At 45.3% G+C, this 13686-nt stretch overlaps 1 protein-coding gene across 1 annotated transcript in view; it reads left to right on the top strand.

Moving 5' to 3' along the window:
• Positions 1 to 13686, top strand: part of LOC126195557 (dipeptidyl aminopeptidase-like protein 6) — a gene marked incomplete at its 5' end in the record, with an annotated part of 453479 nt that overhangs the window by 434957 nt on the left and 4836 nt on the right. The window contains one exon of the mRNA XM_049934181.1: positions 4355 to 4566. Within this exon, the coding sequence (XP_049790138.1) occupies positions 4355 to 4566 (212 nt within the window). The remainder of the gene's footprint in view (positions 1 to 4354; positions 4567 to 13686) is intronic.

The raw sequence follows: 13686 nt of genomic DNA, 5'->3' as shown, positions 1-13686 counted from the left end.
CAACCACCTGACCACGTTCGAAGTCCGTGAGTTCCGCGGAGCGCCCCATTCTGCTCTCTCACGATGTCTAATGCCTACTGAGGTCGCTGATATGGAGGTGGCAGCACAAGGCACCTAATATGATAAACGTACGTTTTTAGGTGTTTCAGGATACTATTGATCACATAGTATATCTGCGGTTAATGCACGCAGTGTGGCTTACCTGTTAGCACTGACAACGTTGCGCAAACGCCGCTGTTCTCGGTCGTTAGGCGAAGGCCGCCAGTCTCTTCGTTGTCCGTGATAAGAAATAATTGAATTTTGTATCGTCAGCACATTCTTGTCACTGTCGATCTCGGAATACTGAATGATTTTCCAAATGGAATGTCCCACGCGTCTAGCTCCAACCACCACTTTGCGTTCGAAGTCTGTTAACTCCTATCGGGCGGCCAGAATCAGGTCGGAAACATTTTCACATGCATCACCTGAGTGCAATGGACAGCTCGAGCAATGCACTGCCCTTTTATACGTTGTGCACGCGGTACCACCGACATCTGCATTTGTGCATATCGCTGTCCCATGATTTTTGTCATCTCAGTGTAATATTATGCAGGGTTTGCTGGAACTACACTCCTGGAAATTGAAATAAGAACACCGTGAATTCATTGTCCCAGGAAGGGGAAACTTTATTGACACATTCCTGGGGTCAGATACATCACATGATCACACTGACAGAACCACAGGCACATAGACACAGGCAACAGAGCATGCACAATGTCGGCACTAGTACAGTGTATATCCACCTTTCGCAGCAATGCAGGCTGCTATTCTCCCATGGAGACGATCGTACAGATGCTGGATGCAGTCCTGTGGAACGGCTTGCCATGCCATTTCCACCTGGCGCCTCAGTTGGACCAGCGTTCGTGCTGGACGTGCAGACCGCGTGAGACGACGCTTCATCCAGTCCCAAACATGCTCAAGGGAGGACAGATCCGGAGATCTTGCTGGCCAGGGTAGTTGACTTACACCTTCTAGAGCACGTTGGGTGGCACGGGATACATGCGGACGTGCATTGTCCTGTTGGAACAGCAAGTAGAACGATGGGTTCGATGACGGTTTGGATGTACCGTGCACTATTCAGTGTCCCCTCGACGATCACCAGTGGTGTACGGCCAGTGTAGGAGATCGCTCCCCACACCATGATGCCGGGTGTTGGCCCTGTGTGCCTCAGTCGTATGCAGTCCTGATTGTGGCGCTCACCTGCACGGCGCCAAACACGCATACGACCATCATTGGCACCAAGGCAGAAGCTACTCTCATCGCTGAAGACGACACGTCTCCATTCGTCCCTCCATTCACGCCTGTCGCGACACCACTGGAGGCGGGCTGCACGATGTTGGGGCGTGAGCGGAAGACGGCCTAACGGTGTGCGGGACCGTAGCCCAGCTTCATGGAGACGGTTGCGAATGGTCCTCGCCGATACCCCAGGAGCAACAGTGTCCCTAATTTGCTGGGAAGTGGCGGTGCGGTCCCCTACGGCACTGCGTAGGATCCTACGGTCTTGGCGTGCATCCGTGCGTCGCTGCGGTCCGGTCCCAGGTCGACGGGCACGTGCACCTTCCGCCGACCACTGGCGACAACATCGATGTACTGTGGAGACCTCACGCCCCACGTGTTGAACAATTCGGCGGTACGTCCACCCGGCCTCCCGCATGCCCACTATACGCCCTCGCTCAAAGTCCGTCAACTGCACATACGGTTCACGTCCACGCTGTCGCGGCATGCTACCAGTGTTAAAGACTGCGATGGAGCTCCGTATGCCACGGCAAACTGGCTGACACTGACGGCGGCGGTGCACAAATGCTGCGCAGCTAGCGCCATTCGACGGCCAACACCGCGGTTCCTGGTGTGTCCGCTGTGCCGTGCGTGTGATCATTGCTTGCACAGCCCTCTCGCAGTGTCCGGAGCAAGTATGGTGGGTCTGACACACCGGTGTCAATGTGTTCTTTTTTCCATTTCCAGGAGTGTATTTAGCAAAACTGTGGAGTCGGAACACGCAAAACAAGGAGCTAAATTTTCTAGATGAATGTAAGAAGTGAAAGTAAATACCTGAAAAGTGGAAGTGTAATATTAGGAAAGAGAAGATATGGAGAGGGCAGACGTACTTTAGTTGTTCACGTAACGTAATTGATGAGGAAAAATCGTTCCTCCAGTATGAGAATGCAAGCTCCGGAAATGTTACCTGAAGTTCACAAAAATTGATCAACTGGGTATTCTATCAAAATTTCTGAGTTTAACAGGAAAAGTGAACAAGAACTTCACCTACAGCCGCTCTTGGAAGCTTTTGACATAGAGTGCCGCTCTGATGATACTGAACATTCAAAACAAAGAAGAGCAAGCTTTAAGTTCTATTTACTGCATTGCTCAAACGGCATAGCAATTTGCAAAAAAGCTTTCACAAACCTTCGCTGTATACCACAGAAAACAGTTTTCAGATTAGGTTCACTCTTTATCTCAGGCTCCAAACCACAAAACGACATCTATTTCGACAAAAAGTCCCATCCAATTCCTGAAGATACCTGCAAAGACATTTATGATCACATCATTTCATTAACACTGTGGAGGAAAAGAAATAAAATATCTGCACTCAGAAGTAAATGTAAAGATGATGTACAATCTTTTTAAAATCTCTCATCCCGGAACAATAGTTAAATATTTCTCCATTTATCACACTTCAATAATAATTTTAAATTCAAGTTTGTAAGACCAAATTGCTGTCTCCAGCACACGTCAGGAGCTGCAGACTAAACTGAAATCAGCTAACCTGCCCGAGTCCGTTAAATGGGTGGCATAGGGGAAACTGTACAGTGACAAATGTAGAAGCCAGAATTTCTACAAGGAGCTACTGAAGCGTAGACGACTAACTGTCACAGACGACGTGGCGTAGGGACTCGCATTCGACTTCATGCAGAACGTGCCTGTGCCATGCAACCCAGTGCAAGAAATGTTTCACTTGAGTCAGTTATCTGAGATCATTTTATGTGTAATAAATCTGAAGGGCCGCGTGCAGTGGTCGCGCGGTTAGAGGCACAATGTCACGAATTGCGCGGCCCCTCCCGCCGGAGGTTCGAGTCCTCCCTCGGGCATGGGTGTGTGTGTGTTGTTCTTAGCATAGGTTAGTTTAAATAGTGTATAAGTCTAGGGACCAATGACCTTAGCAGTTTGGCCCCTTAGGAATTCACACAGATCTGAACATTTTGAAATCTGAAGGATAACAGTTCTGTTATTTACTTCTACACCAAAAGAGATGCAAAGAAATATGCTAATGAAGTGTGTACGTTCCTATACCATTAAATGGAAAATTATTTTCCTGCAAACTCCAAAACTTTACATGTGTTTTCTGAGTCTGCCCTGGACAAAACAGGAATTATGCTGTCAAACGTTTCTGTCTAGGTCTGACTAAATCAGAAAAGTTTCAGGATACTGTTCATTATTTTCCTGTCAGAGGCCATAGATCTTTGATTGTTATAGAACATTCGGCATAATAAAACGTGCTACAAAGAAACACGACAGAGTTTACATTCCTAAGAAGTATATGTAAAAAATAGTTAATATAAACAAATAGACAAGGCAGTATTTATAGCACAAGAAGATGAAATCCTTGACCTCAACGATTGGTGGCCGTATTTATAAAAAAAAGACACCAACATCGCTTAAGCATTTCGAATGCTGAAGGAAACACATTGGAACTGTACGAGCTTAGCCATTCATGAACAACGTTTTGCACCATGCGTTTCAGCTAAAGCAACCGGGGTACATGTCCTGAGCCAGAAACTCTGTTTGGCGCCCTTAAACGTTGCTATAGTCGACTCTGCTGGTACCGTAACAGTTCAATGAGCAAAGACCGAAAATGGACGAATATTGGGAACCGTCCGTGTAGTCGGAAATTTTTGTGCTGTGGTAGGAGGGAGTGCCATAAACAACGTATTAGAAATCCTCACCAATGAAGGAAGGATGTTTGGGTGCAGGTGCATTTGAAAGCCATGTTTGTACGTGTTTCTTGAATACCTCGAAAACGAACCGTAGTACAAAATTTAAATACATTATATTTCCTATAAGAAAGGTCTTGTTCATTCTTCCGTAGGACAGAGCGAGCGAGAGAATTTAAAAATCTTGCACGTGGTTTTTGAAGACCAGATATAGCGTTGCGGATTACATATAACCACACCGGTAGGGGTAGCTGAATACCTCGTACGCCATTTTCGGTCGCTACTAATGGTACTGTCTGGTTTCGCTGTTGCGAGCCTGCGAACGCACTTGCGCCTGCTGCCACATTCGCCATACGTCACACGTTGTTGTTGTTGTCGGTTTGTAGACTCGGCGTACACGGAGCGCTACATGGGCCTGCCCAACGAGACGGGCAACTACAAGGGCTACGAGGAGGCGGACGTGAGCCGGCGCGCCGAGCTGCTGCGCGACAAGATGTTCTACCTGGTGCACGGCACCGCCGACGACAACGTCCACTTCCAGCAGAGCATGGCGCTGGCCAAGGCGCTCGCCAACAAGGGCGTCCTCTTCCGGCAGCAGGTGGGTCCAGTCGCACTTGCTTCTCGCCTCAGCACCCCAAGAACACTGCCTGATCGAGAGTATCTGGACACCTAATAGTGGAAATTAATACGGACTGTGTCCACCCATCAAATTTCACGGCTTCTACTCTGAGGGGGACAGTTTCAGTTAGGTTTCTGCATGTCTGTAGAGGAATCGTAACCCATTATTCATCAAGAGCTACCGAGAGACTCGCATTCGGGAGGGCGACGGTTCAAACTCGCGTCCGGCCATCCAGATTTAGGTTTCCCGTGATTTCCCTAAATCGCTTCAGGCAAATGCCGGGATGGTTCCTTTCAAAGGGCACGACCCGCTTCCTTCTCCATCCTTCCCTAACCCGATGGTACCTTGCTGTTTGGACCCCTGCCCAAAACCAACCAATCAACCATCTAGAGCCGAAACCAGAAATGGTACTGATATACGACACTAGGGTCTGGAGCCAAGTCGACCTTCTGACTTATTCCAAAGGTGTTTCAGTGCATTAAAATTGGGACTATGGGCAGACCAGTCCACTTCAGGAATGTTTTTGTCCACAAACCGTTGCTTCATAGCTGCTTCTTTATGACAGGATACCTTATCATGCTGATACACGCAAGCATCGAATTTTTCCTCTACTGTATACAATACACAATGCTGTAAAAAGCGCTCAAATACTTTCGCATTTAGCGTTAACTTAAGCACAATTACAGAACCGCACTCTAGTCACGAAACTACCTCCATACCATAGTACCATCTCTTCCTACTTCACTACTAGCACTCCACATGATGGCAGATACTGTTCTAAAATGGTTCAATTGGCTCTGAGCACTATGGGACTTAACATCTATGGTCATCAGTCCCCTAGAACTTAGAACTACTTAAACCTAACTAACCTAAGGACAGCACACAATCCCCAGCCATCACGAGGCAGAGAAAATCCCTGACCCCGCCGGGAATCGAACCCGCGAACCCGGGCGTGGGAAGCGAGAACGCTACCGCACAACCACGAGCTGCGGACGATACTGTTCTCCTGGCATGCGCCTAACCTAAACCATTCCATCGGATTGACATAGTATATAGCGTGATTCATCACTTCAGATCACGTTTGCAATCATCCACTCTCCAATAGCGTCGCTCCTTACAGCTGAAGTGTCGCTTAGCATTGACGGTAGAGGTGTATAGCACGCTTTCATTTTCAACCTCTACGCACAGCATTGTGCTAGCTGGACTGTTGGTACTACTTTGGATCTCACGAGTTGTTCTTTCCGCTGATTTCATGCGATTTTTTTGCAAGGATACTCAGCAATACTCGACGGCCTCCGTCCATCACGAGGTCAGCCTGGTCTTGATTTAGAAATGGTTATTCCCTCACTTTCCACTTCACCATCACATAACCAACCAATGGTTCAAATGGTTCAAATGGCTCTGAGCACTATGGGACTTAACAGCTATGGTCATCAGTGCCCTAGAACTTAGAACTACTTAAACCTAACTAACCTAAGGACAACACACAACACCCAGTCATCACGAGGCAGAGAAAATCCCTGACCCCGCCGGGAATCGAACCCGGGACCCCGTGCTCGGGAAGCGAGAACGCTACCGCGAGACCACGAGCTGCGGACACCAACCAATGAGCTGGGTGGCTGTAGATGGGTGAAAATACCCCTGATGGATCTGTTACTGAGATGATGTCCAACGACTACTCCACATTCGAAGTCTCTGACTTCTCCTTGCCGTCCCATTCTGCTGTTGCAGCTTCTCCTCTGACATCATAATAGGCCCTACTCTCTGCCTCCTTTTATAATGACGGGACCGTCTCTCGTGAGATGTGAACTCAGGGGTGCATACAGGTGCCCGGACACTTTTATCAGATAATGTAATCTATACGGTTCGACAAGTCAAGTCGAGCTTATCAGGAAGCAGCAGATTCAAGTTAAATCTGAAGATAAAAAAGGAAGGAACTGTGTCTTTGCACGTGCAGAATATAGTCCTGAAACGAAGTCTTCGGCGAATGATTGCACATTTTGTTGTATATTTAAACCTCTTAACTCTCGTATCAACAAAGATATTGAAGCAAGAATAGGTTTTTTCCTCTCTTTTCAAAATGGGAATACAGGATTTTAACGGTAGCCATAAGTCTTAAAAAGACGAGTAAAATTATAAATAAACGGTAACTGATACTAGCATTGAAATGTTACGCAAAAATATCTGAGGAATGTGCTAAAATTTAAAGGCATGGTGACAAAACAATTTTTGCGGTGTAAACACCGTAAGGTAGGACTCACGTGCTACTCTCCTTCTAACAAGCCTTTCAGCTGTTCTCTTGTCTCCGTAAAAGCAGTCAGTTGAACATGATCACGTTCAGACATTTGAAATAGTTTTCCGAAACCTTTCAGATACACTAGAAATTGGAAAATATGGTGTAGGTATATTGGGTCCCACAACAGGTTCGAATTTTGTGAACTTTTAGTTACGTTGTATTTAGATGGTGAGTAGGGAATAAGCCAAGTTTTGGACCTCGAGAATCCAATACTAACTTAAGGGCCCCCGAAAAAACTCAAAATTTTACAAGTTTTGTCAGATTTCTCCCTATAATTTTTTCCATTTAGAAATGGTAGGGAGCTAGCCTCTGGAGTGGTAAGATGCTGGGCGTTAATAAAAACCATAATAATTCAAACACATTTATTTAAAAGATATAAAAACCCAGAGTGAGGAAACAGAGACCTTCTATAGTAAAACATATCCGTTATGGACAATAGGAAACAATAATCTTGACCAGAACGATTTCAATTAAATACAACTCCAACCAAAAGCAGTTATTAAAATGATTATTAAAAACTTTAAGCTATTTAAATAAATTCTACAGATAATAATAGCGCATGAATTTTAAAATCATAAATCTTCACTGTTTAAAAGATTTTCTTACAAAAAAAGACAAATTCAGGTTTATAAGTGTAATTTCCAGACAGAACAGCAAGCTCTCATGTACAATATTAAGACCCAGTGACAGTCTGTTCACTGCAAACCAGCTTTGTTTACTATGGCGTACACCACGGCATCCATGTAAGCGCTTATAGTTTCAAGTCTTTTTCAGCGCAATAAATAAGCTACCTGTAACACAACAAATATATATAGGTACAAATACAGGTAACACCCACTTACAATAAAATAACACTTCCTTAATTCAACAGCCGGAAATACTTAAAACTTGAAGAAAATCTTTCAATTACTACCCAACTGCCATAGCTGAATAAGCCACCAACTTTAGCGTACTTTGTTTGAAATAATTTTCGAGTAGCTCAGAAAATTTTACAGGCCAGAATCAAGAACTACTGCTTAACAGTTACTGTAACTAAATAGCGGCAACACTAGCCTGTGACTCTTGGTCAGAATTACACAACAACGGTTAGTAAATGACAATGCTTTTTTGGGTGTACAGCAGCAGAACACATGTTATCTGATATTAAACTTGTTCTAACTACGCCTTATACAATGAAGAGCCGAAGACTAAAGGTGCACCTGCCTAATGCGGATATGCAGGGTCCATGGATTATGAGGTTGTCTCCATACCCAAACACGTCCATCCGCTCGACACACGTACATGTGGCAGAAGTGCCACAAAACGACGTAGCATGGACTCGAATAATCTCTGAAGTAGTGCTGGAGGGAACTGACATCATGAATACTGCAGGGCTGTCCATAAAACCGTAAGAGTTCGAGGGGGTGGAGATCTCTTCTGAATGCATGTTGCAGGGCATCCAAGATATGCTAAATAATGTCCACGTCTAGGGAGTTTGGTGGCCAGATAAAGTGTTTAAACTCAGAATAGTGTTCCTGGAGCCACTCTGTAGCAATTCTGGACGTATGAGTTGTCACATTGTACTGCTGGAATTGTCCAAGACCGTCGGAGTGCAAAATGGACAGGAACGGATGCAGATGACCAGACAGGGTGCTTACGTACGTGTTATCTATCAGAGTCGTATCTAGACATATCAGAGGTCCCACATCGCTCCTGATACACACGTCCCACACCATTACAGAGCCTCCACCAGCTTGAACAATACCCCTGCTGACATGCAGGGTCCATGGATTCATGAGGTTGTTATATACCCGTACATGTCCATCAGCTCGATACAATTTGAAACGAGACACGTCCGACGACACAATATCTTGCGGAGGGGTTGAACTTCTGTCACATTGAACGATTCTCTTCAGTCGTCGTTGGTCCCGTTCTTGCAGGATCTTTTTCCGGCCGCAGCGATGTCGCAGATTTGATGTTTTACCAGATTTCTGTTCGTATGGGAAAATCCCCACTTCATCGCTACCTCTGAGATACTGCGTCCCATCGCTCGTGTGCTGACTATAACACCACTTCAAACTCACTCAAATTTTGATAACCTGCCTTTGTAGCAGCAGTAACCGATCTAACAACTGCGCCAGACACGTGTTCTCTTATATAACCGTTGCCGACCGAATCGCCGCACTCTGCCTGATAGGAGAATTAACTGTATTTTATTTCGTCTGCGATTTTCAGGAAACATCCAACTGAGGCTAGAGTCACATTTTTTTTTCCTTCGATGGTAGATTTACAGAGAGCCATGGTTAAACGGGAAGGCCTTAAAACTCCATGTTGTTTGGATGTTCCCAAACATACCTCAGTAAACATTTTTGTTAACGGAAATGTTGGGTGCATAGCATGCTTAAAGCTCAAGTCAGAAAGCTATCCGTTATGCAGCAATCAGCAGACAGCTATCCATAACTCTTCGTCATTCTCAACTGTACCTGATTTTTAGTCATACACTATTAGGTTCAAATGGTTCAAATGGCTCTGAGCACTATGGGACTCAACTGCTGTGGTCATTAGTCCCCTAGAACTTAGAACTACTTAAACCTAACTAACCTAAGGACATCACACACACCCATGCCCGAGGCAGGATTCGAACCTGCGACCGTAGCAGCAGCGCGGCTCCGGACTGGAGCGCCTAGAACCGCACGGCCACCGCGGCCGGCCACTATTAGGTCCCCGATCATAATTTTGCAGTATGTCGTATGATGCAGTGGTCTTTAGAAATGAAATAGTGAAATTTCTGAAGATACATTTTGACCTTTAGCCTGATCGTTGTCTTGTTCTTATGTGCACTGTTATCACAGTTCAAAGGACCTTCTGCATCGGAGTATGAAATCATTTATTTACTTGCCATGTGCAGATTCCATTCCAATATCTGTTCATCGTTAATGAAGTATTTCGTTAGGATAAACATGATGAATTAATGAATCCGTGGCACAGCAGGGGCGCCAGAATACTATATATAGTCGCATTTTTAACAACAGTTCAGACAGTGGTGGAATGAGGAGGGTGCCAAAAGTTGCTGTCCTTGGAGAATCTTGGTAAGTATATGGAGTAAAAAGACTTTTAATATGCAAAAATTGTAGAAAATTACCGCTCTACAAGAAAAGTCTAAGTGCGTATTACGCAAGAGGAAAAATAAGAAAAAAACTGAAAAAAGTGCCAAAATTCACTCTTTTTTCTGTCCACCTCCCTGCTCCCCATCCTCTAAGTTACTGTAGAGTTCCAAAACATTTTTGAAAAACAGGAAGGAATGAAACCGGTCTCTGATTTTTGAGATCGTTTGGTTATCTCCAGTTTTGTGTAGTAAGTAGGTGTTACTATAGCATTTTTAAGTGTAACTGAAATGATCCTCAAGTCACTGACTGATTACAAAGATAGAATCATAGTAATTCTATGAAGTCAGGACAGGAGTTTATATCTGTTGGCTGTGAGGTCAGTATCTGTTCAAATACGTATGATACATATGTATTTGGATATTTATTAGTGGGTGCTACCACTGTAGAGAAGTAATCATAGAAGTTGGTGATGTGGAAATAAAGAACGATAGAACTTTGCCATATACGCTGTGTGCTTTCTAAATTTGTCCCCAACGTCCCGCAATTTCTCTCTAAATACGCTGATCCACTCATCGTTTATGATTCTGTCAGTCAGTAGTTTTCTACAGTGATCCATACCCAACTGGCCAGTAAATATTGTTGTTAATTTTTTTGCCTTGTCAGCCTTATAAATAATTACTGTTAGTTTTACAGGTAAATAACATTAGGTCGTTGTGTCTAAAAGGCAACATATTCTTCAGTCCTCGTACAGAATTTAACTGCACCAAGTAACCCAAAACTGCACATCAGTACATGTAGGTGCTCTCGATTATTATTGTCTGCCGCGTTCGGCCATCCTGATTTAGGTTTTCCGTGATTTCCCTAAATCGCTCCAGGCAAATTCCGGGATGGTTCCTTTCAAAGGGCACGGCCGACTTCCTTCCCCGTCCTTCCCTAATCCGATGAGACCGATGACCTCGCTGTCTGGTCTCCATCCCCAAAACAACCAACCAACCTATTATTGTCTGACAGGAAATAGTGTTTAAAGTCTTCACAAATAAAGGTTCTCCAAATGAATGTGCCTCACCTTTTTATAACTTTCTCTGCGGCTAAAGTTGTGAGAACGGATTGATGTTTTTTTCAGAGGTCAGTGATCGCTGCTGGCGTAGATCACAAAGTCCTTAACGAGTAAAAAATAATTTTAGCTGAGAAAGATAAACACCTTACTATATACTCTGAAGCGCCAAAGAAACTGTTTAGGCATGCGTATCCAAATATAGAGATATGTAAACAGGCTGAATACGGCGCTGAGGTCGGAAACACCTACACTACTGGCCATTAAAATTGCTACACCACGAAGATGACGTGCTACAGACGTGAAATTTAACCAACAGGAAAAAAATGCTGTAATATGCAAATGATTAGTTTTTCGGTGGATTTACACAAGGTTGGCGCAGATGGCGACACCTACAACGTGCTGACATGAGGAAACTATTCAACCGATTTCTCATACACAAACAGCAATTAACCGGCGTTGCCTGGTGAAACGTTGTTGTGATGCCTCCTGTGAGGAGGAGAAATGCGCACCATCACGTTTCCTACTTTGATAAAGGTCGGATTGTAGCCTATCGCGATTGCGGTTTATCGTATCACGACATTGCTGCTCACGTTGGTCGAGATCCAATGACTGTTAGCAGAATATGGAATCAGTGGGTTCACGAGGGTAATACGGAACGCCCTTGCTGGATTCCAACGGCCTCGTATCACTAGCAGTCGAGATGACAGGCATCTTATCCGCATGGCTGTAACGGATCGTGCAGCCACGTCTCGATCCCTGAGTCAGCAGATGGGGACGTTTGCACGACAACAACCATCTGCACGAACAGTTTGACGACGTTTGCACTATCAGCTCGGAGACCATGGCTGCGGTTACCCTGGACGCTGCATCACAGACAGGAGCGCCTGCGATAGTATACTCAACGACGGACCTGGGTGCACGAATGGCAAAACGTCATTTTTTCGGATGAATCCAGGTTCTGTTTACAGCATCATGATGGTCGCATCCGTGTTTGGCGACATCGCGGTGAACGCACATTGGAAGGGTGTATTCGTCATCGCCTTACTGGCATATCACTGGCATGAAGGTATGGGGTGCCATTGGTTACACTTCCCGGCCACCTCTTGTTCGCATTGACGGCACTTTGAAAAGTGGTCGTTAAATTTCAGATGTGTTACGACCCGTGGCTCTACCCTTCATTCGATCCCTACGAATCCCTACATTTCAGCAGGATAATGCACGACCGCATGTTGCAGGTCCTGTACGGGCCTTTCTGGATACAGAAAATGTTCGACTGCTGCCCTGGCCAGCAGATTATCCATATCTCTCACCAATTGAAAACGTCTGGTTAATGGTGGCCGAGCAACTGGGTCGTCACAATACGCCAGTCGCTACTGTTAATGAACTGTGGTATTGTGTTGAAGCTGCCTGGGCTGCTGTACCTGTACACTCCATCCAAGCTCTGTTTGACTCAATGCCCAGGCGTATCAAGGCCATTATTACGGCCAGAGGTGGTTGTTCTGGGTACTGATTTCTCAGGATCTAATCACCCAAACTGTGTGAAAATGTAATCACATGCCAGTTCTAGTATAATATATTTGTCCAATGAATACCCGTTTATCATCTGCATTTCTTCTTGTTGTAGCAATTTTAATGGCCAGTAGTGTGTAAAAGACAAGTGTCTGGCGCATTTGTTATATCGGTTGCTGCTGCGTGTTATAGTCGGAGATCCTGCAAGAATGGAACCAACGGCGACTGAAGAGAATCGGCCAACGTGGCAGAAGTGCAACCCTTCCGCAAATTGCTGATTATTTCAATGCTGGGCCATCAACAAGTGTCACCGTGCGAACCATTTAATGAAACATTGTCAATATGGGCTTTCGAAGCCGAAGGCCGACTCATGTGCCGTTGATGACAGCATGACACAAAGCTTTACGGCTCCCCTGGGCCCGTCAACACTGACATTTGACTGTTGATGATTGAAAACATGTTGCCTGGTCGGACGAGTCTCGTTTCAAATTGTGTCGAGCGGATGGACGTGTTTGGGTATGGAGACAACCTCATAATCCATGGACCCTGCATATCCGCACGGGAATGTTCAAGCTGATGGAGGCTCTGTAATGGTGTGGTGCGTGTGCAATTGGAGTGATATGGAAACCCCGACATGTCGAGATACGACTCTGACAGGTGACATGTACGTAAGCATCCTGTCCGATCTCCTTCATCCATTCATGTCCATTGTGCATTCCGAGGCACTTGGCCAATTTCAGCAGAACAATGCAACCCCCCATACATCCAGAATTGCTACAGAGTAGCTCCAGGAGCACTCTTCTGAGTTTAAACACCTCCGTTGGCCTCCAAACTCCACAGACATGAGCATTACTGAGCAGATCTGGGATGCCTTGCAACGTGCTGTTCTCAAGAGATCTGCACCCCCTCATTACTCTTACAAATTTATGGAGAGCCCTGAAGAATTCGTGGTGTCAACTCCCTTCAGCACTGATTCAGACGTTAGTCAAGAGCACGCCACGTCGTGTTGCGGCACTTCTGAGTGCTTGCGGGCGCCCTACACGATATTAGACAGTTGTGCCAGTTTCTTTGCCTCATCATTTTAAAAGCAGGTTAAATTAGAATATCGGTGGTGTTTTTATAGGATCTAGTGCGAGCCATTTATAAGTTAC

Source organism: Schistocerca nitens, chromosome 7 (assembly GCF_023898315.1).
Source record: "Schistocerca nitens isolate TAMUIC-IGC-003100 chromosome 7, iqSchNite1.1, whole genome shotgun sequence".
Taxonomy (NCBI): Eukaryota; Metazoa; Arthropoda; class Insecta; order Orthoptera; family Acrididae; genus Schistocerca; species Schistocerca nitens.
This window is presented reverse-complemented; position numbering and strand designations above follow the sequence as displayed.